Source organism: Balaenoptera borealis (assembly GCF_965194805.1).
Source record: "Balaenoptera borealis genome assembly, chromosome: 4".
In the NCBI taxonomy this organism is placed as follows: Eukaryota; Metazoa; Chordata; class Mammalia; order Artiodactyla; family Balaenopteridae; genus Balaenoptera; species Balaenoptera borealis.
In genome coordinates, this window is record NC_138861.1 from 48,010,566 (window position 1) to 48,031,942 (window position 21,377).

A 21,377-nucleotide genomic window follows, 5' to 3' on the forward strand; every position below is an offset into this window, starting at 1 on the left:
TTCATCTATTTTGAGGCTCCATTATTAGATATATGAACAATTTTTAATTAAGTGCTTTTCCCTTAAATAAGTTATTTTTTTCTTTTCTGTTAGCGTATAAATAATGCAGCATAATCTGGATTTATTAGATTAACAATAATTGTATGTTCTGATTCATCCTTTTAAAACGTCTACTCTCCTATATGTAATATACATAACAAAATTTATTTTCTCTAAAAATTTAGCTTTTGTGTGTGTGCTACAGAAAGATATTAGTTTTCATTGGCTAGTACCGTAAAAGATGTTATATAAGAAGGTGACAAGTAACATTTGTATAGTGTAACTGTATAAGTACTTATATGTACATTTCCCATTTAACCATCATGTTACCCACAGAGTGCTAAAGCTGGCTTATATTCATTCAGTGACACCATGTTGGTAGCTTGAAATTGGCTATTTTGGTGGGAGTATTTATACCATAGAAACTGGAAAATGCTACAAAACTGGTAATTCTGTCCCCAGGAGAGCCAGTTGTTACACATTTACCAGCATACCACTGCATTATCTCCATTTTTCAGATTAAACATAAAAACAAAAAACCTGAGCTTTAAAGAGTAGAGATGTCATCCCCAAAATTATTCAGCTACTTAAGTGGTAAAATAGATAATCAAACAGTTCTTCTACCTGAAAGTACTCTTTCTCCCTAAGTATTCTTATGATCCTACATGGATTTTTCTTCTCAACCCCAGCAGATTGGCCTGAAGTGATTTTGGATAGTTTCTACAAAATCCGTTACCTACATTTATTTAATAGGATTTGCAACTCTTGTTAAAATTAGACTATCAGGGAATAAAATATTTCCACGTACTGATATTTTAATGATTAAGATTTTAGTCTGCCAAGAAATTGAATTTTTTCTGGAAGACTTTTCTCTTGGTCTTTTTAATATCATGATATTGGACAGCCTTTAAGTTTAATGAAAATTCTTCTGACAGAGGCTAAGACCTTAGGTAAAGAGATCAAGTAACTAAGTTCAGTAAATGCAACGCCATCTGATTCGTAGGTTAGCAAGGCCACAGTGTGCATGAGATAGTATGCTATACTGTTTACACAGGTGTTTGTGAACTTTGATGGAGCTTGGGAATATTGAAGTCTGGTAGCGATATGCTTGAAAGTGAATTTCCCTCTGAACACTTTTCAAGGCACAGCATCCTTCAACTTCTAGAGTCATCCTCCTCAGCACCCGTTACCTTCTTATCCCACAGGCTAAAGGACTGCTTAGTCTTCTTCAAGTTTCCATTGCCTTTCATTTTTGCCTCTATTGAGCCAAAAGCCATCGCTTTCATTATTATATTTCCTCTGCAGTGACATCTCCAAGCTTTTCATATGTAATACTGTTGCGTCGGGGTGCTGGGGTGAACACAGTGTTCTAATAAATGACTGACCTATGCTGAGAATGAAAGATTATATCATGTATGTTTTAAGCTCTGCTCTCCTTCATGTATCCAATTATCATGCTCACTTTTAAGTACAATACTACACTTTCCAATTGTCCCAGTTTTACTTTACTACATGTTCTTCTTTCTAAATGAACTATTCTGTATTTGTTCCTAAAGAATCTCATCCTTGGGCTTCCCTGGTGGCGCAGTGGTTGAGAGTCTGCCTGCTAATGCAGGGGACGAGGGTTCGAGCCCTGGTCCTGGAAGATCCCACATGCCGTGGAGCAACTAGGCCCGTGAGCCACAACTACTGAACCTGCGCGTCTGGAGCCTGTGCTCCGCAACAAGAGAGGCCACAATAGTGAGAGGCCTGCGCACCGCAATGAAGAGTGGCCCCCGCTTGCCGCAACTAGAGAAAGCCCTAGCACAGAAACGAAGACCCAACATAGCAATCAATCAATCAATCAATCAATCAATCAATAAAATCTTTAAAAAAAAAAAATCTCATCCAATTTTTTTTGCCTCACTTCTCTCAACTAGTGGCACACATTTAAAATCTGCCTCCCCAAAATGTTAGTCACCCAGTTTGGTGACATTAGCAAATTTCATGAATAAATTTGATTATGTATACTTTTTCTAAGTCATTAAAAAAATGTTAGGGACTTCCCTGGTGGCGCGGTGGTTAAGAGTCCACCTGCCAATGCAGGGGACACGGGTTCGAGCCCTGCTCCGGGAAGATCCCACATGCCGCGGAGCAGCTGAGCCCGTGCACCACGGCTGCTGAGCCTGCGCTCTAGAGTCGGCGAGCCACAACCGCTGAGGCTCGCGTGCCTGGGGCCCGTGCTCCGTAATAAAGAGTGGCCCCCACTCACCGCAACTGGAGAAAGGCCCGCGTGCAGCAACAAGGACCCAACGCAGTCAAAAGTAAATAAATAAAATAAATTTATTTTTTTTAAAAATGCTAAAAACTCAGGACCAACTCTTGTGCAACTCCGTCCTAAGTGTCCTTATTCTAACACCCAGATAACAGAGGCCACTTTTTAGGGACTACTTGCTACTCAGTAGTACATATACCAGGATGATTACACAGTAAAGATGTAACATGGAACTAAGTAAGAAAGCTGAAAATTAAATCAAGACCTAATAAATATAAGGGTTACATACAGAGATCAAGGACTTAGAGCTGAGCATATTTCTATATTTTAATTCCTCTGATACCCTAGAAATTGTTCATTAAATAGTCTTATTAGGATAATAAAACTTGTATAATGGCATCTGACTTCTTTCCCAAGACTTCTAGAGATTTAAAAGTGAAATTTGTCAGTCCTAATCTAGCTAAATTATTTTCGAGTTCTAGTTACTCCTATAGTTCTCATTTGCAAAATAGGGACTATAGTATCTCCTTCATAGGGTTGTTGGAAAACTTTAGTGAGATAACTTATGTAGATTGTTTAACACAGTGTGCAGTACATGATAAGCACTAAATAAATGGTTTTGTTTTTGTTTTTTTTTATATATACTGCAATTTTATTTCAATCGCACAAACGAAGTTATTTAGTATGTAGGAAATTTAAATGAAACAGTACGGTAAAAATAGCATAGAACCAAAAATTCTAATAAGGAAGTACACCTAAAGCAGGAGAATTCAACATTCATTAGTGTTTCATCTTCAGTTTTGATTGACACTTGATGCTTGCAAATTTTGAGACAAACTTTGAGATCATGATGACTATTCTGAAGAGATTTCAGCACCAGCACTAAGATTTGTACATTCAGTTGGTTTGCAGTTGACTTGTTAGCCATTTACATAGTGTATAGTACAGATTTGTCACAGGTCAGATCACAGTGTTGAAGGAAATAAGTACCTTCCTGTAATTAGAAAGGATCCCCTAAACTGCACTCAGTTTAAGACATCCAATGTACAAGAGCACGAAAACCATCATAATATTGTGGCTCCAAGGAATATAATTTCGATAAGGAAAATAACCTAAGCTTCTGTTTCCCATTTTAATTACTGAAATCTCTAACAATGACAAAACTGTCACATAGGACAGTAAATGTATACAGTAATTCAATCAAACTTCTTGGAAAGAACACATTTAGCAATCTGGGATAATGCAGAACGACAGGAAATAAAACGTGACTCAACACTGGTTCTTTTTGTCATTTTACACAGACATCATGTTAATATTAGACCAAGGCACAAAACGTTTAGTGCATAAACCAGTTTCTTTTTTAAGATCCAACATTTTTACCATAGTCTTTTACCTTATTTTGGACCACTTGTACCCAGTACTCTATCCTACTATAGACTGTTTAACTTAATCAACAAAATCAAAAGTGATTTCTGACCAGATTTATGGGGGACATAAACATTTGTATCATCAAAGTGTTTGCCTAACCAAAAGTACAATAATAAAGATGAAAATGCCTCCTATTTCTTTTAGAAAGTAGTACTTCATAAGCTTGCCTGCATCTTTAATGTCTTCACTATTGGATGACAATGAATAGTTGATAGAAAGAACTGTATACTTGAATTATGAGAGCTCATCCATCACAGATCTAAAAATGAAGTTCCTACAGAAACAGGAACTATTTTAACAAGGGAAAAAAATTCCCTCATTCAAACCTCTTTGAAGTGGTAATGGCTGCAAACTTGCAGCATTTAGAATTCTAACTATGCTATCAACAAGTTCTGTCTTATGAACTTAGATTAAGAAATCTAGAAAGCAGATGAAAGTGGATTATTTCTTCAAAATTTTAGTAAAACTACTGATAATCAAAGGTTTCAAAGCAAATATGGCACATAACTCAAGCATAAATCAAGATGGAGAGCCTGGAGAATTTTGATTTCCTAAAATTTCAAAAAATTCTATCATCTCAACATACAGGATTTCTCCCCTATTTTAATCTTAGAAGTTTCAAAGAAAAGGGAGTGGATAACATACACACACGTGAGTGCCCGCACAAACATGCACGCATGCACACACACACGGTGGTAAGTAGAGTATCTAGTTCCTTCTTCCCACCACCTAAGTCTCACTTTATTTATTAAAAGAAAATTATGTGGGACCCCCCCTTGTTGTTTTCCCTTTATCTAATGACTTCTGTGACCTTAATTGCTGCCATCATTGTTACTTTTCTAGTATTTCAACAAAACAAGATTCAAAAGCAGCTTTGTAGTCAGGAACGTGTACCTGAACACCTGTATAACTGCAGGGCGCCTAGGTAATAACAACTGCCAAATTCAGGGATGGAACTTTTGAGTTCCACAGTAAGATGTAATTCATGTGAAGCTCAGAATCATGTTTCAGACCACTGAACTTACTCAAGTTAAAATACAAATAGCTGAAGACATGTAAAAGATTAAGTACTTGGTGCTGTTAACATATTTACCAATAAAAGTCACAAAATATTCCTCATTATTATTCATGCAGGTAACTGAGAACGAAGATAGTGCAGAAATTAACTTTGAATAAAAAATTATTCCTTCCCTTCCTCCTGCTCCCCTATACTCTACAAAATGTTTTCCCTGGGACTAGGCCTTGAAAAGGCCACTACATATTAGTTTGACATGCATTACCATCTGCAATTTAAAAAGCTAATTTTGTGGTGGTTGTAATTACATTATGAAAATGTCCACATGCATAAATCTAAAAAAGGTTGAAAACCTACGTAAATCTGCAATATGCTGTTTTACATTTGACCACTGATTTGTGTTATGTAGGCGTCACAGATTTGGTAAAGCATTGTAACAATTTAGGAAGGCATCTAAATCTTTAAATTCTGGACAAATTTTATGTTTGAATCTACAAAATTTCATGAAAGCTAAACTCGAGAGACTTCCTATCATTCTAAAATTCCTCACTCTGAACAAATCATTTTTAGGACACTTTCTTATAAATATCACCCTTTGAAAGCACATACAATTCCATTTGTTCCACATTTTATGATCTTAACCTACATAGGGCTGAACTCAATTATTCATGGAATATCAAATATGATAGGAAGACAAACCTGAGAGAAACATTTACAATACAATAGCATAACTTGCTAACTTCCTCATCACCATTCTCTGAAAAAAACTTCTCAAGCCTTTCTCCTCTTTATTTGGGCAATGGATTGTGGAAAATGTGCGATTTTCTCTTGACATGAAAATATTTCAATGCACGGTGATCTTGCCTGACGGATTCAGTATTTTCTGCATAACTGATACAGGAACTCCTATACGACTCTCTTCCATCCTGTTGTAAAGGTCAGAAAAAAGCAGCAAACTGGGAGGGAAACAGCTTATCACCAGGGCAGTAATGCCTGAAGTCTTTCAAAGTATGCTGGTTTTTCCCTCCTTCCGACTGTTTGTCTCTGTTTTCTTCTTACAGCTCACAAAATGTAAGGGTTTTGTTGTTGTTAACACCGTTCTTCTTTGTAGGTTTTTTTTTTTTCCTTTCTCCAGATTAAAGTCCTATCTCTCCTTAGTTTGATTCTCTATGCAGTATTTGACTTGCTCAGTTCCTGCCTGATTGCATCAAAGAGCTCTGCTTTCAGCTTAGTTAATTCTTTTCTCATTTCATCTAAAATGTCCTGCTTCAGTCTGTCAGAGTCCAGTCCCTCCATCTGGACTCCGTTGGCACTGGGCTGTGACAAGGGCACAGATTTTGGTTTGTGTAATGAATCATAGGACCTATTGTCAAAAACAACCTGATTTTACCTTGGAGAATCCCATCTGGAAATAACAGGTGACTTGCTGCCACTCATTGTATTTGTTCTTTCCCAAGGTTTTCTTGTCGGTTCAGGTGTACTTGTTGAAGAGGTCTTAGAAGTTACAGGCTCTGAATCTTCATTTTTGTCCTCTTTTTGTTCTGTTTCTATTGTTGATCCCTTTTTTAGCAATTCTTCTCCTCCTGGCCAGCAGAGCACTCATTTCTTCCATTAAACCACTACCCTCTAATGGAAGGGGTCCATTTCCACCACCCGTATCTGTTTTAGATGAGGCCGAATTCACACCAGTGGTATTCCCTCTGCTTGGGAAGGAGGCATCCTCCATCCGTGACACTTTCCTAAGTTTTGCTCCAGCAATTGCAGCTGCAAGTCCAGTTAAAGGGCCATGGTCTTCAGACATGGATCCAAAAAACAATCCAGATGCAGGGAGGGAAGGAGGAGCAGGTGGGGGTGGGGGAGGAGGGGGTACCTGATTAGGAAGAGGTGGTGGAGGAGGCGGAGGCAGGGGCCCTGAGGACGGAAGTGGAGGGGGTGGAGGGGGCCGTGGGGAAGGAGGGAGCGCGGCTGATGCCTGGGCAGGACCTGGTGGGAGTGGAGAAGGGGGTGGAGGTGCAGGTGGTCCCAAGACAATGCCCTATTGGGCTGGAGTCTCGGCCAGCTGAAAGGCTGCCTGCGAGCCTGGCTTAGAAGCAGAGGAGTCTCCCAGCACAGAGTTTAGAGGAGCCTCCACAGAGGCAGGGGCAGCAGCATTTGCCATTCTTCGCTCTCGCTCCCATTCCAGCTGCTCCCTTTCTAGCTGCTCTTGCCACTCTCTTTCTTGCCTTTCCCGGTCCAGTTTCTCCAGCCTCTCCCGCTCTTGTCTCTCCCGCTCCAGATGATCCTGACATTCCCTTTCTTGTCTCTCTCTCTCCAGCTGCTCCTGTTCTAGTCGCTCCCTCTCCAGCCTTTCCCTTTATAACCTCTCCCTCTCCAATCTCTCCCTTTCCATCCTTTCTCTCTCCAGCCTTTCCTGCTCCAGCTCCTTTTGTCGTTGCTGTTCTTGTAGTTGCCTTCTTTGAATTTCCAATTCTTCTTGTGAAGGGCCATTCTGAACTTGGGCAGGTAGTTGTGAATTTTGTCTGGGCAATATTGGCCCTGTTTCCTGTGAATTCAGCACTTCTAAGGCATGCATCATGGCACTTGTGAAGACATTGGCATCTTCTTTGCTGCCAAAGTTGAGACCATACACCTGTCTAGCAACCCTTTAGGAATGGCACAATTTATCACGACCTGATGGTCCTGAATCTTCCCACCCACCACTCTGAATGTGTTGTTGCCTGTATGATGATATATATGAACTCTGCTGAACCTGATTGAACCACCAGCTGGCACCCACTTTATATTGGCATCATCGTAAACCATCACAGCAGCTCTTGCCTGACAGATACTCTGTTCACGTCTCATTGTGCTTTCTTCTTTATGCCTTTAGATGTAGAAGATCTTTGTAGGTTCCAGTCTTTTTTATCGATGGTTGTTCAGATGTTACTTGTGATTTTGGTGTGTTCATGAGAGGAAGTAAGCTCAAGGTCCTTCCACTCCACCATCTTGAAAAACTCCTCCTGTTTTTGTTATTATTAATGCTAAAACAGCTATCATTTTTGAGCATCTGTGTTGGGCTAGATGCTACAAGTCAGTTATGTTATGGTTTGTATGGTAACTTAACTTACTCACAGCACCAAACCAAAGCTAAAACGTCATTGAAATGTTTTGTTTCTGAAGACTGCTTCTGATTTCAGTTTGGGACCCACACTGGAACCTGAGGCAGTGGTAAACAAGCTGATAGATGGGATCCTGACTGAGCAGAAAACGATCTTTATTCCATCTTCTATAAGCTTTTTAACAGTGGTGGAAAGGTAAGCCACAGTGATGTTTGTCAGCATTATAAATAAAGGTTATCTATTACATGTTTTTACTCAGATTTAAAACCAGGCATTTGATAAAAGTACAATTAAATGTAATTAAATTAACAAAAATAATAGGCTTAAAGAATCCATCCATTTTTAAAACCACATTTGTTGGGCTTCCCTGGTGGCGCAGTGGTTGAGAGTCTGCCTGCTAATGCAGGGGACACCGGTTCGAGCCCCGGCCTGGGAAGATCCCACATGCCGCGGAGCAGCTGGGCCCGTGAGCCACAACTACTGAGCCTGCGCGTCTGGAGCCTGTGCTCCGCAACAAGAGAGGCCACAATAGTGAGAGGCCCGCGCACCGCGATGAAGAGTGGCCCCCGCTTGCCACAACTGGAGAGAGCCCTCGCACAGAAACGAAGACCCAACACAGCCATAAATTAATTAATTAATTAATTAATTTTAAAAAAAAAAACCAACACATTTGTTAATCATTCAAGCAAGATTGGTATAGCAGTTGGGTAAAGGAACTGAATAATTTCCATGTTTTTTAAGTTTTTTGTGGTTTTTTTTTTGAAGAAAGAAATTTGTATAATTCTGGAAGTCCTGTCTTATAAATGAATGCATATGAAGGAGGATAGTTTTTTTGTTTTTTGTTTTTTTTAATATTAATTAATTAATTTTGGCTGTGTTGGGTCTTCGTTTCTGTGCGAGGGCTTTCTCTAGTTGTGGCAAGTGGGGGCCACTCCTCATCGCGGTGCGCGGGCCTCTCACTATCGCGGCCTCTCCTGTTGCGGAGCACAGGCTCCAGACGCGCAGGCTCAGTAATTGTGGCTCACGGGCCCAGACGCTCTGTGGCATGTGGGATCTTCCCAGACCAGGGCTCGAACCCGTGTCCCCTGCATTGGCAGGCAGATTCTCAACCACTGCGCCACCAGGGAAGCCCAAAGGGGGATAGTTTTTAAGCATTATTACATAATGGAATTATGGGACAATGATTTTGGAGGAGACCATAGTCAGGTTTTAGATATTCATTTAAATATACAACAGATAATCACTGAGCTCTTACTTTGTGCAAAATTATACTGAAGCATAGGAATTGCTAAATAATCTTTTATAATTTTGGAGACCCTTGAGCCTTGCTACTTCATATGTGGTCCATGGACCAGCAGCATCAGCATCACCTGGGAGTTTGTTGGAAATGCAGAGCCTCCTGATCTCTTGAATCAGAATTTGCATGTTAATATGACCCACAGGTGACTGACTGTATGCATATTCAAATTTGAGAAACATTTCTTGGGAGCAGTAGCTCTCAACTTTGGTGCCCATTAGAATTCACCTGGGATTTTAAAAAATGCTAACGCCTGATACCTGCTCCCAAGATCCTGATCTAAATGGTCTGATCTAAACGGTCTGTAGCCTGGTCTCTGAGGAATACAACCTTCTAGGTGATTCTAATGTACAGCCAAGATTGGAAGCTGCTGGTTTAAAGACTGTCTCATCATAGCACATTACCCCATTACTTTTCTGGGAAGGCTGTGTGGCAGTGAGTCTGGTCAGGGGAAAGTGAAGAGGTGCCTTTGGTCAGGAAAAGAAAAAAAAAGCCTCCTCCTGCCTGTCTCTAAAGTCAGGCTTCCCCGACATGGATCACTCGGGAAGTCAATTTAAAAAATAGAAAAATCTCACCTCTAGAGATTTTAATATAGGATGTTTGAATTGGGATCCAGGAATCTCTATTTTAACAAGCAACTGTCACAGGCATTTGGTTCAAAGATCATACTTTGAGAACTACTGACCTAGAGCCTTAAAAAAAAATTCAAGAGATCAAAAGCATTAAGTGGCTTGTGTCAGGCTTTTTAGCCCCTTCTTCTAGGAACTATGGTTGAAACTACCTTAAAGGTTTAGGTAGTAAAGCTCAAGGATCTTCTTGGTGAATAAGTGAATTAAAACCTGTGAAGTGTTTCACATTTGACTTGTCACATTATGTGAGCCCTCAGTGATCAGAGTCCTTTAGAAGGTAACTCTCTGAGGGAAGGAACTTTGCCTGGTTTTCATCACTATATCCTCGCACTTTGAAGAGCTCATGGACACATAGGAGGCACCAAAATGTTTGTTAATTAAATAAAGATTACCTAGACCTTAACATAGAGACTCACAGTTTGTGTTCTGGAGTTAGATGAAGTTGTGTTTTTGTGACTTGCTCGCTACATGAACATGGATGAGTTATCTAACTTCTTTGAAGCTCAGTTTCTTCATGGAGACAACAACAAGTCTTTATAGGGCTGTGAGGAATAAACAAAATAATACATTTAAAATATTCAGTATACTATATTATATAAGTAATATAATATATACTATATATAGTATATATGTTGTATATACTATAAAATGTTATAGTATACTATAAGTAATAAATGTTATACACTACTATCATTGTAATTATCACTATTATTAATATTGCCCTGATTTTCCTCCGACTATGAATGTTTGGTGCTCAATTTCCAAACCTTATTTTAATGCCATCTAAGCAGATGTCTGTATATAGTTACACTGACTTACTTATATATTCTGTTTAGTTTCTCTCAGACTCATTGGAATGTGACAAGTTCCTCAAAATTCTTAAGTATAGGGTGGGGAGAAAAAAATTAAACCTACTGTGTGTCCATCACCATTTAAGGCATTTATGTTAACACATTGATTCTTCACAAGAACACTCTGGGGTATGTGTTAACTCTTTCGTTTACATGTAAGGAATTTAAACCCTTTTGTTAACTTGTTCAGCATTATGCTCAAAACCAAGTATATTGTTTGCATTTTCTTTTTTTTTGCAATTCTTTTTTTTTAAATTTAATTTAATTTAATTTTATTTTATTTATTTTATTTATGGCTGTGTTGGGTCTTCGTTTCTATGCGAGGGCTTTCTCTAATTGCGGCAAGTGGGGGCCACTCTTCATCGCAGTGCGCAGGCCTCTCACTATCGCGGCCTCTATTGTTGCAGAGCACAGGCTCCAGATGCGCAGGCTCAGTAATTGTGGCTCACGGGCCTAGTTGCTCCGCGGCATGTGGGATCCTCCCAGACCAGGGCTCGAACCCGTGTCCCCTGCATTGGCAGGCAGATTCTCAACCACTGCGCCACCAGGGAAGCCCCTGTTTGCATTTTCTTTTAGCAATTCTGCTTCCACAGTCTCTTAGTGGAACATTTTAATAGTTTCTGGATTATAAAGTATAAAATTATTTCCTATTCTTATTTCCTTTCCAATGTCAGGTTTCTTTTTTCTAAGAGCCTTTAGCATCTGAAATACTCAGTTCTATACACCTTGTATCTTAGATCTTTTGAAGAATTCTCAAGTATATTTATTTTGAAGACTAAATCTTCCAAGTCACTCCTACCCTAAAGAAGACTAAACTTCCTTCCTTTTCCTTTTCAAAAGGAAATGGATTTCATTAGAAAGAACATATAATAGTGACTCAGAGTAAATGTTCTCAATCTTATTTAAGACGAACATGGACATGATATATGATAAATATAAGTATTCTTAAAGATATTTTACAAATGTACTTAATATTAATTTCCTAATGATTTTCATGTATCTTTCTTTTAGGATCCTTCCTGAGCGTTTCCTGGCAATTTTAAAATGAAAGATTGATGTTAGATTTGATGCAGTTATTGGATATAAAATGAAAGAAAAATAAGTGCTTGGTCTTTTGAAAACTGATTTACAAAGTTTAAGTTGATTTCATCTAATATTAATCAGAATTTTAATGTTTGGACTTCTGCTTTTCCTAATTATCTTTTTTTCTTCAATAACACCTTTTGAGGTTCTGGCAGGTCCTAATTTCGTATAATTCACAGAAATATATTAGGAACTGATTTTGTGAAAAAATGAAGAAAAAGAGAAACAGTTTTACAATAATTCCCAAGATTTTGTGGCTCATTGAAGGCTCTGCAAGGTTTGTACTAAAAATATTTAAGATATATTTTTATTTTTAATTACACTTAAATTTTATATAGTTCACATTTCCTTTTCTATTCTACATCAAAATGGAAACTTTAAGCTCGCTAAATATAATGAAGGACTATATCTAATGGTATTTCATAATGAATTTCATGCGATATAAGAAATATTGCTCAAACATTCCAGCCTACACATTACTACTCTTTTCTGAGAAATACCTCACATTCCAATGCCACACATTTCAGCAAAAGGAAATTAGAGATGAACACGTGTTGCAAGGATAAAAGCATCATTGGGATTTGAGGCAGAGAATTGGGAGAACGTACCCATAAGTAGCAACAATAATAAATGGATCAAACTTAAACTTTTGGTGTTTCTATCTTTTTATTTTGAACAGAACATAGCTTAACCTTCAAATGAAAGGAAAATGGATTATGTGATCAAGGTCTTTTTCTTTTTCTCTTTTAGTATCTGTAAATCTGTTTAAGGAAAGTTACACTATAGATTTGGTAACATATAAGTAAATTTCATCCGAAGGTATTTCTACAATAAATTTCTCCCTCTTTCCCATCAACTAACTTCTTCTAATACGTAGGAATCAAAATTAAATGTAGAATATACATCAAAATGTATATTCTACATTTAGTTGACGTGAGTACATATCTGAGTCAAAAATGCCTGCTTTCCAGGGACTTTCCTGGTGGTCCAGCGGTTAAGACTCTGTGTTTTCATTGCAGGGGGTATGGGTTTGACTAAGATCCCGAATGCCACATGATGCAGCCAAAAAAAAAAAAAAAGTCTGCTTTCCAAAACATCATTATATTGAATATTGTAACTTGGAGTCCTCTCCATACTTTAGTTCTACTAGAGTATCTGTGAATCGCCAGCGTTTATGGATTTACCTAGACCCTATTACGTCAGCAGAGAGTGACACTAGAAGGTGGAGAGTCCGTTATAGTCATCTTCTAACTCATTTTGAAACAGATTGTTTATTCTTTTGATTAAGTTGTACCTGTTCCAGCTTGTCAAGTGGCAAGTTTCAACAGGCTAGGAGAAAGCCTTTAGTGAAACTTCAGTAAAATAACTGAGGCCCAAAATGTACTGACAACTTTCCTCTTTTCACAATAAACTTGCTTTGGCTCTTAACACACTTGTCTAAAATTAGCACTTGGATGAATTTTGGCATTGGCCATTATGAGAAATAAGTACTACTTCTCTCTTTTGCGAGGTACTTCTTGGATATTATGCTAACTCTGAACCCATTTCTCAATAGTTTAGTGGGAAAATCCATCTCAGCCATCAACCGTGCTACTTGTAAGGGTCACACCAAAATCAGAGAGGCTTACATTGTTTTCAGGTAAATGCAGAAAGACTCCCAATTGTCAACTGTCATGGTACCCTGTGGTCCTAAACTAGGACCTTGAAGACCGATGTCTCTCTCCTTTGCAGGGTACAGAAATCCTGACTGTGGCGGTGAGCCACCCTCCCTGGACACACCCTAAAGCCTTCTCCTGAGCCCTTGCTATCACGCTGGGGCTCTGCCGTGGGACTGCTGAGGCTCACCAGCCTCTCTCGAGAATATTCCCATGCTTGCTTCAGAAACTCTTCCCCGCCCCTGCCCCCATGCCACCATTCTCACTTGCCAGAAATCTACACTTTTTAATGGAAATGAGGGTTAGAAAGAGTGGGGAATCAGACCAAAGAAAAGGGTTAAAACTGACCCTCAGTACCTTCTCAACACCAACCTGGCTAGTGAGTAAACTGCCAATAAGTATTTTACAGTGGGGAAGCGGAGCAATTAAGAGCCTCCTCTCCCAGGCTGGGTGATAGATTTACCTCCTTGGAGAATTCTCTGTGTGTGACATCATTATCCCCATTTCAAAGCCGAGATAACTATAGCCCAGGGAAGTTCACCAAACACATAAAATCACATGGCTACTTAGAAGTCAAGCTCAGGATTTGAACCCATGTTTGCTGACCTCACTATCATACAGCCTCAGTGGAATTCTTGGAGAGTTGAACCATCACCCTGTACAACCTCTACTTTTACCCAAGCTTTCCTTTTTGTTTAAACAATATTCCAAAATCAGCCAATGAAAATCTCTGATGGCAATTGAAGCTATTCAATCTGGGATTATTTTAAAGTAGAATAAAATGCTACAATGCAGATGCCCAATTATTCCACCTAAAAAAAATCCAGGGCTTCCCTGGTGGTGCAGTGGTTGAGAATCTGCCTGCCAATGCAGGGGACACGGGTTCGAGCCCTGGTCTGGGAGGATCCCACATGCCGCGGAGCAGCTGGGCCCGTGAGCCACGATTACTGAGCCTGCGCGTCTGGAGCCTGTGCTCCGCAACAAGAGAGGCCGCGATAGTGAGAGGCCCGCGCACCGCGATGAAGAGTGGCCCCCGCTCGCCACAACTGGAGAAAGCCCTCGCATAGAAACGAAGACCCAACACAGCCATAAATTAATTAATTAATTAATTAAAAAAAAAATCCAACCAGGCCTGGCCCCAAATCACCTATAGTCTAAAGTTTCCTGAAATTAGGAATTCCCTGGCGGTCCAGTGGTTACAACTCTTTGCTTTCACTGCCAAGCGTGCAGGTTCAATCCCTAGTTGGGGAAATAAGGTCCCACAAGCCACATAGATAGATAGATAGATAGATAGATAGATAGATAGATAGGTAAAGTTTCTTGAAATTAAAATCCTGAGCCTGAAAATATTGGAATAGTCGTAATCTACACTGGACATCAAATCCTTCCCCCAAATAGGAGTTTCCACTTGACCTGAGAGCCAATCTGACCACTCGAGTTCTTTGGTTTTGGGGGGGTTTTTTGGTCTAGGAATGACTAGGTCAACCTCAGCATTGGGGAAATGTGCCTTTTACTTTTATAGTGTTCCCTATAATTACAGGCACCCTAGAAGTGCAAAAAGAGCACTGGTCAATGTAATTCAAATTAGCTGTTCTGAAATCTCAGTTTTTTCATCTATAAAAGGATCAAATTAGATTATATAGTCTCCTATATTATCTCCAGTTCCAGTTAAATAGATGTTTTTAAATCAATGCATGGAAAACCTGGCATCTTCTCTACCCCATCTGTGTTCCCTAACAGAATGACACTTTTAACAAGTGTCTAAACCAGAAACCTGGAGCTATACCTGCCTCCTCTTCCCTCACCTTCATCTCTCACCTCACCAACATCCTAATCCCCAGCACACACATTCAATATCAATCATCATTCCCACATTTATACTTCCAGCCCAAATCTTCCCTCTGAACACCAGACAGATATCCAGTGCCCTCTTGATATCTCTGCCCATACGGCCAATAGGCATTTCAAGGTAGCATTGCTGAAAGTGAGCTTTTAATGTTATCCCAAACCTGTTCCAAACCCCATTAATTAGTTGCTCAGGCCAAAAAGATTCGTGTCATCCTCAATTCCTCTCTCTCACTCCCATATCCATCACGAAAACAATTCTATTTGCTCCACTTTGAAAATATATCCAGAATTCTGTCACCTCTTTTCATCCCCGCTGCTACCCCCAATCCAAGTCTCTCTCACCTCTTGTTCCCCTTTCTGCTACTCCAAACACAGCAGCCAGATTGACTCTTTGAAATATGAGATCATGTCATGCTTCAGCTCAAAATCCTTCATTAACTTCTTATCTAAAACTTAAAGCTAAAGTCCTTACCATGACCTACAAGGCCATATGTTGTCCAGTCTTCTTACCTGCTACTTTACTACCTTACTAGGGTTCTCCAGAGAAACATAACCAGTAGGAGGTTTTATATACATACATACTGGCAGACAGAGAGAAAGAGAGAGATGTATTTCAAGGAATTGAGGAATCGGCTCATATGATTGTGCAGGCTAGAAAATTTGAAATTTGTAGAGGAAGCTGGCAGGCTGGAAACCCTTGGGCAGAAGTTGATACTGCAGTCTTGAGGCAGAATTTCTTCCTACTCAAGGTGTCTTAGTTCAGGCTGCTGTAACAGAATGCCAAAGACCAGGTGGCTTATGAACAACAGAAAATTATTCTTCACAGTTCTGGAGGCTGGAAGTCCAAGATCAAGACACCAGCAGATTCAGTGTCTGGTGAGATCCTGCTTCCTGGTTCACAGTCAGCCAGCCTGTCTTCTCGCTGTGTCGTCACAGGACAGAAGGGACAGGGGAGCTCTCTGAGGTCTCTCTCTTTTTTTTTTTTTTTTTATTTATTTTATTTATTTATTTTTGGCTGCATTGGGTCTTCGTTGCTGCGCGCGGGCTTTCTCTAGCTGCAGTGAGCGGGGGCTGCTCTTTGTTGCGGTGCACAGGCTTCTTATTGCAGTGGCTTCTCTTGTTGCGGAGCACGGGCTCTAGGCGCACGGGCTTCAGTATTTGCAGCACGTGGGCTCAGTAGTTGTGGCTCGAGGGCTTAGTTGCTCCAAGGCACGTGGGATCTTCACGGACCAGGGCTCGAACCCGTGTCCCCTGCACTGGCAGGTGGATTCTTAACCACTGCGCCACCACGGAAGTCCCGTGAGGTCTCTTTCATAAGATACTAATTTCCTTCATGAGGGCTTCACCTTCATGACCTAATCACCTTCCAAAGGCCCCAGGTTATAATGGCCAACGTCAACTTCAATATTAGTTGTTTTGAAACGTCTGGTATAGAACTGCAAGTGTGTTAGAGTGATAAATTAAGTGTGTTCCTTTAAATAAGGAATTTTGGAGGCAGCGTCCACAGAAAGAGTTCATTGGAACAGGAGTAACTGATAGAGACAAGATCCCCTGGGGCATAATCGTTACACCCCACTTGCAGACTCCTTGAAATGAACCCACTGAAGGCTCTTCACTAGAAGACCGGACTCCCCCTGCTGAGAGCTGTTCTAGACGGACAGCTGCTGGAGGCTCTGTCAGAGTAGAGGGCGACTTCCGCTCACAACCTGTGGCAGGACCAGAGACCACGGTTTGTGCTGAGATGCCTCCTTCCCAGACTTCTCCTTGGAGTGGTTCTTAACCCCCTTTCCTATTTTTCCTACTTTGACTAACCTGTGTTTTGTGCAAAACCCAAGTGATTTGTGAATTGAATATTGACTACATTTTGTATAGCTCCAATGTCATGATTCTTCGCTGGACCCTGAGACAAACACCACACTTCCAAATACCATTACATTGGAGCTTAGGTTGCAACTTGTGAACCTCGGAGGGACACAAACATTCAGTCTATAGCACAGAGAAAGCTTGGTTTTCCTTTCAAAGCCTTGCAATGGATGCAGTGAAGCCCATCCACATTATCAAGAATAATTTCCTTTTATTTAAAGACTGCTGATTGTCGATGTTAACCACATCTACAAAATACCTTCACAGCTACACCTAGATTAGTGTTTGATTGAATAACTTGGGAACTGTAGCCTAACCATGTTGACCTATAAAACTAACCATCACACTACCCTCACCCTCTTGCAATTAACTCCAGCCACACTAGTCCCTTTTTTTTAAATTTTATTTTATTTATTTATTTTTAGCTACATTTGGTCTTCGTTGCTGCACGCAGGCTTTCTCTAGTTGTGGTGAGTGGGGGCTACTCTTAGTTGCGGTGCGCAGGCTTCTTATTGCGGTGGCTTCTCTTATTGTGGAGCACGTGCAGGCTTCAGTAGTTGTGGCACATGGGCTCAGTAGTTGTGGCTCGCGGGCTCTAGAGCACAGGCTCAGTAGTTGTGGTGCACGGGCTCTAGAGCACAGGCTCAGTAGTTGTGGCACACGGGCTCTACAGCGCAGGCTCAGTAGTTGTGGCGCACGGGCTTAGTTGTTCCCTGGAATGTGGGATCTTCCCGGACCAAGGCACAAACCCATGTCTCCTGCATTGGCAGGCGGATTCTTAACCACTGCACCACCAGGGAAGCCCCACACTAGTCCCTTGATGTTTCTCAACCCACCAGACATGCTCCCATTTCAAGACCTTTGTACATTACTCTTTTCTCTCCAGAACCTTTTCCTCCAGATATCCACATAGCTAGCTCCCTCTTAAGTCTTTTTCCTTAGGTCTTTTCAGAATTTCTCACTCCATATCTAAAACTGCAACCCTGCCTACACAGCCTACACACATTTCCATTTCTCCCTCTGTTCTCTAATCTTCTCCCTGGCACTTATCATTATGGAGCATGCTACATATGTTGCTTACTTATGCTCTTTATTGTCAACATTGCCCTTAGAGCGTAAGCTTCCCAAGGGAAGAGATTTGTTTTGTTTCTAATATTTATTTATTTATTCATTCATTCATTTGGCTGCTCCGGGTCTTAGTTATGGCATGCGGGATCTTTGTTGCCACGTACGGGAGCTTCATTGCTGCACGCAGGATCTTTAGTTGCGGCATGGAGGATCTAGTTCCCTGACCAGGGATTGAACCCAGGCCCCCTGCATTGGGAGCTCGGAGTCTTAGCCACTGGACCACCAAGGAAGTCCAGGAGGTGATTTGTTTTTATGTATTTTGTTCACTGCTGTACCCTCAATGCCTGGAACAGCCCATAAAACATACCAAGTATTTGATATATATTTTTTAAATGAATGCATATTTCTTCCATGATTCTAGCTCTTAAATATCTCCTTTGCCACCACCCTCATTCAGACCACCATCATTTCTGACCTGGATTACCGAAAAGCCTCCTAACTGGTCTCCCTTCATCTCTTCTTAAGCTGCAAACTCCAGCTTGCAGCGTTTCTGAATCTGATGATAGCAGTCTCCCGCTCAAAACCTTTTACTAGCCCTCACTGTTGTTAAGACTCTGAGAGATTAAACCTTCGCTGTGTCTCTATCTTCTCTCTACCCCACACTCTGTGCTCCAAGACAGAACTTCCTATTCCTTGAATGTGCCATGATCTCTCACCTCCTGGTACCCATACACCTGGCTTCCTATATCTGGAACATTCGTATCCCCTTCATCATCCAGCTAACCCCTTCTCACCCTTAGGTCCCATTTATGGCTCACCTTCCACACCCATCTTCAGGACTAGATGATTTGCCCTTCCTGTGAGCTCCCTTAGCTCCTTATATTTAGGACGGTCACAGCACTTTGTACCAGGTGGTACAGTAAAAGGGCAAGAGATTTTTATATTCCCAAGAAAATGGGTAGCCAAACCACAAGTCAATCACTATAATTAACCTGACAGTAAGAGATGAAAGACAGGATGGCAAACGGGGATGGGGAAAGAGTTCACTGAATATTTTTATGATGGAAGAGATCAAAGAACAGTTGAAAGCAAAAAAGACAGGTCCTATAACAGGAAGAGTGGAATTAATAGGGAAAGAAGAATAATGAGAGGAACAAGGAACGAATGGTTGAGAAGCAAATTATAGAGAGCAGGACCCTTTCTTTGCTACTGCAGGGAAAGAAGCAGGATTGATGTGTAGAGATGAAGCGAGGGGTTTTATAAACCAAAAATAAGCTGAGGCTCTATATGAGGTGTGAATTGGGGGTTTGTTTAGTTGGATATACACTAGGTTTGGAAAGCTCAAGATAAAGTTTATATGACCTTTAAGACTACCTAATACTGCTTTATCAATTTGGCAGTACACAGAATCCTTGATGATGAACTAATGAACCCCTCCAGAAAGAGGGAAAAAAAGTATTTATTTGAAAAGATTATATTCTTAAACTTCTACTTGGCAGATTACTATAGTTAGACTAAACAAACTGTGGATTAAAACAATGTGCACAGATTCCATAACTTCCTCATTTTATGGCCTCCAAAGAAATAATGGCTTAGTGTTGACCTTTCTTTACACCATGATATACCAGCTACCCATCATCAATTACAATATCATATCAACTCTTCTGAACTCTACAGTGTGCAAGTGACATTCACAGAATGGCTCTGCTCAGAAGGTAAAGTCCAACTCGGATGATACCTCTGCCAATGTTCTCTCCACATTCTCCTTTTCCTTCCCTTTCTTTTGCTATGTAAATGCTATGATTAATATTACCATCATTATTATCTGTGTTCCAAATTATAAATCTGCTAGTTATGCTATTCCATCTTTTTCCCTTTCTGGTTATTATTACCTGTGTAAAAATCATTACATTTCTAAAATTGGCAGTCAGAGGGGTGGCTCTCAAGAGGGATATTAATTTAAAAGAAAATAAAAGTAGATGAAATTCAAAAAATATTTCAGTTTAATAAGAATCTAAATGTTATAGATGGTATTAGTTTAGTCAAGAAAATTTTTCCAAAAGCAACTCAACCTAAAATGTAATGCAAAGAGAAATTAATGATAAACTTGATGTGCCGTCATTCATATCAGTAGGAAAAAACTGATGTAACTTGTGATCAGAGTAAACTAAATGTTTTTACTTGTTGCGAAAATTTGTTGAAATGAAGCCAATGATGTCATGAAGACATGCAAACAAAACTCGTCAACACTTAAAAAAAAAAAGAAAGCAAGGGGGTAGAGTCTATGTTTCCAGCATTTGTTGAGAAGGTTGAACCTGTATTTGAGGAATATGAACATTCTCACCCCAAGGTAACAAAAAAAAATAATAAAAGGTAGTTTTCCAAGTGATCTCAGTCTGAATGAAATTTCTCAGCATCCAAACTATTTGAGCATAATGTGAACTAAGTAACATTAACAAAGTGATTTTCACTTTCTCAAAGTTTCTTAATTCTTGGATAATACAGATATCCCAGAAGGTAAAAGAATCTAGATCCTGCTATAAAATTTTTAATTGCCTTTTAGAAGTATATCAGTAGTATATGAATTTGCATGGTGTGAGTCCTCTGGTCTGGCCCACTATGAGCAAGTGAAATATTGAACTTAGAGGCATTCAACCTGAAAATAGATCCCTGATGTTGCAGCCAGCATGAGGTCTGATCTAAATCACCTATGTTAATATTTAAATATTTAAATGGCTCCATATAAACATCACTGCAAACCTGCATGCAGACTGATATAGTCAAGTACTCTTTTTTTATAAATACACTCAGGGTTAAAACTAAAGAGCCAATTATACTCTCTCCAATGCAATATAGTATAGCGTAGGTCAGGATGCCTCAACCTTGGTACAACTGACACTTGGGGCTGGATAATTCTTTCCTTCAATGCACAGGGCTGTCTGTGGATTGTAAGATGTTTAGCAGCATCCCTGGCCTTTACCCACTAGATGCCACTGGCATGCCTGAGGTGTGACAACCAATAATGTCTCCAGTCATGGCAAATTGTCTCCTTTGGGGCAAAAGTATCCTTGGTTGAGAACTATTTGGCTGGTTGGTTTTAACTTAGTTGGTCTAAGTTAAAAGTTGGGGCTCTGCAATCTGACTTCCTGAATCCTAACTCAACCTCTTACTGGCTATGTGACTTTAGCAAGTTACTTCACTTTTCTTTCCATCAGTTTCTTCATCTATACAATGCTCATTCTAGTAGGA

General features: G+C 40.1%; 1 protein-coding gene, 1 long non-coding RNA gene and 1 pseudogene across 3 annotated transcripts in view; 2 read left to right on the forward strand and 1 right to left on the reverse strand.

Annotated features, from left to right (window-relative positions):
- LOC309628480 (estradiol 17-beta-dehydrogenase 11-like) overlaps positions 1–17,761 on the forward strand; it is a gene marked incomplete at its 5' end in the record, with an annotated part of 29,345 nt that extends 11,584 nt beyond the window's left edge. Inside the window, 3 exon segments of the mRNA XM_082391589.1 lie at positions 7,913–8,029; positions 11,623–11,656; positions 11,660–17,761. Coding sequence (XP_082247715.1) covers positions 7,913–8,029; positions 11,623–11,656; positions 11,660–11,713 — 205 coding nt within the window.
- LOC309628314 overlaps positions 1–21,377 on the forward strand; it is an 882,984-nt gene that overhangs the window by 830,675 nt on the left and 30,932 nt on the right. The window lies entirely within an intron of this gene.
- LOC309628268 (protein enabled homolog pseudogene) lies at positions 5,130–7,982 on the reverse strand (annotated as a pseudogene). The gene has a single exon. The product of its transcript is annotated as a protein enabled homolog pseudogene (transcript).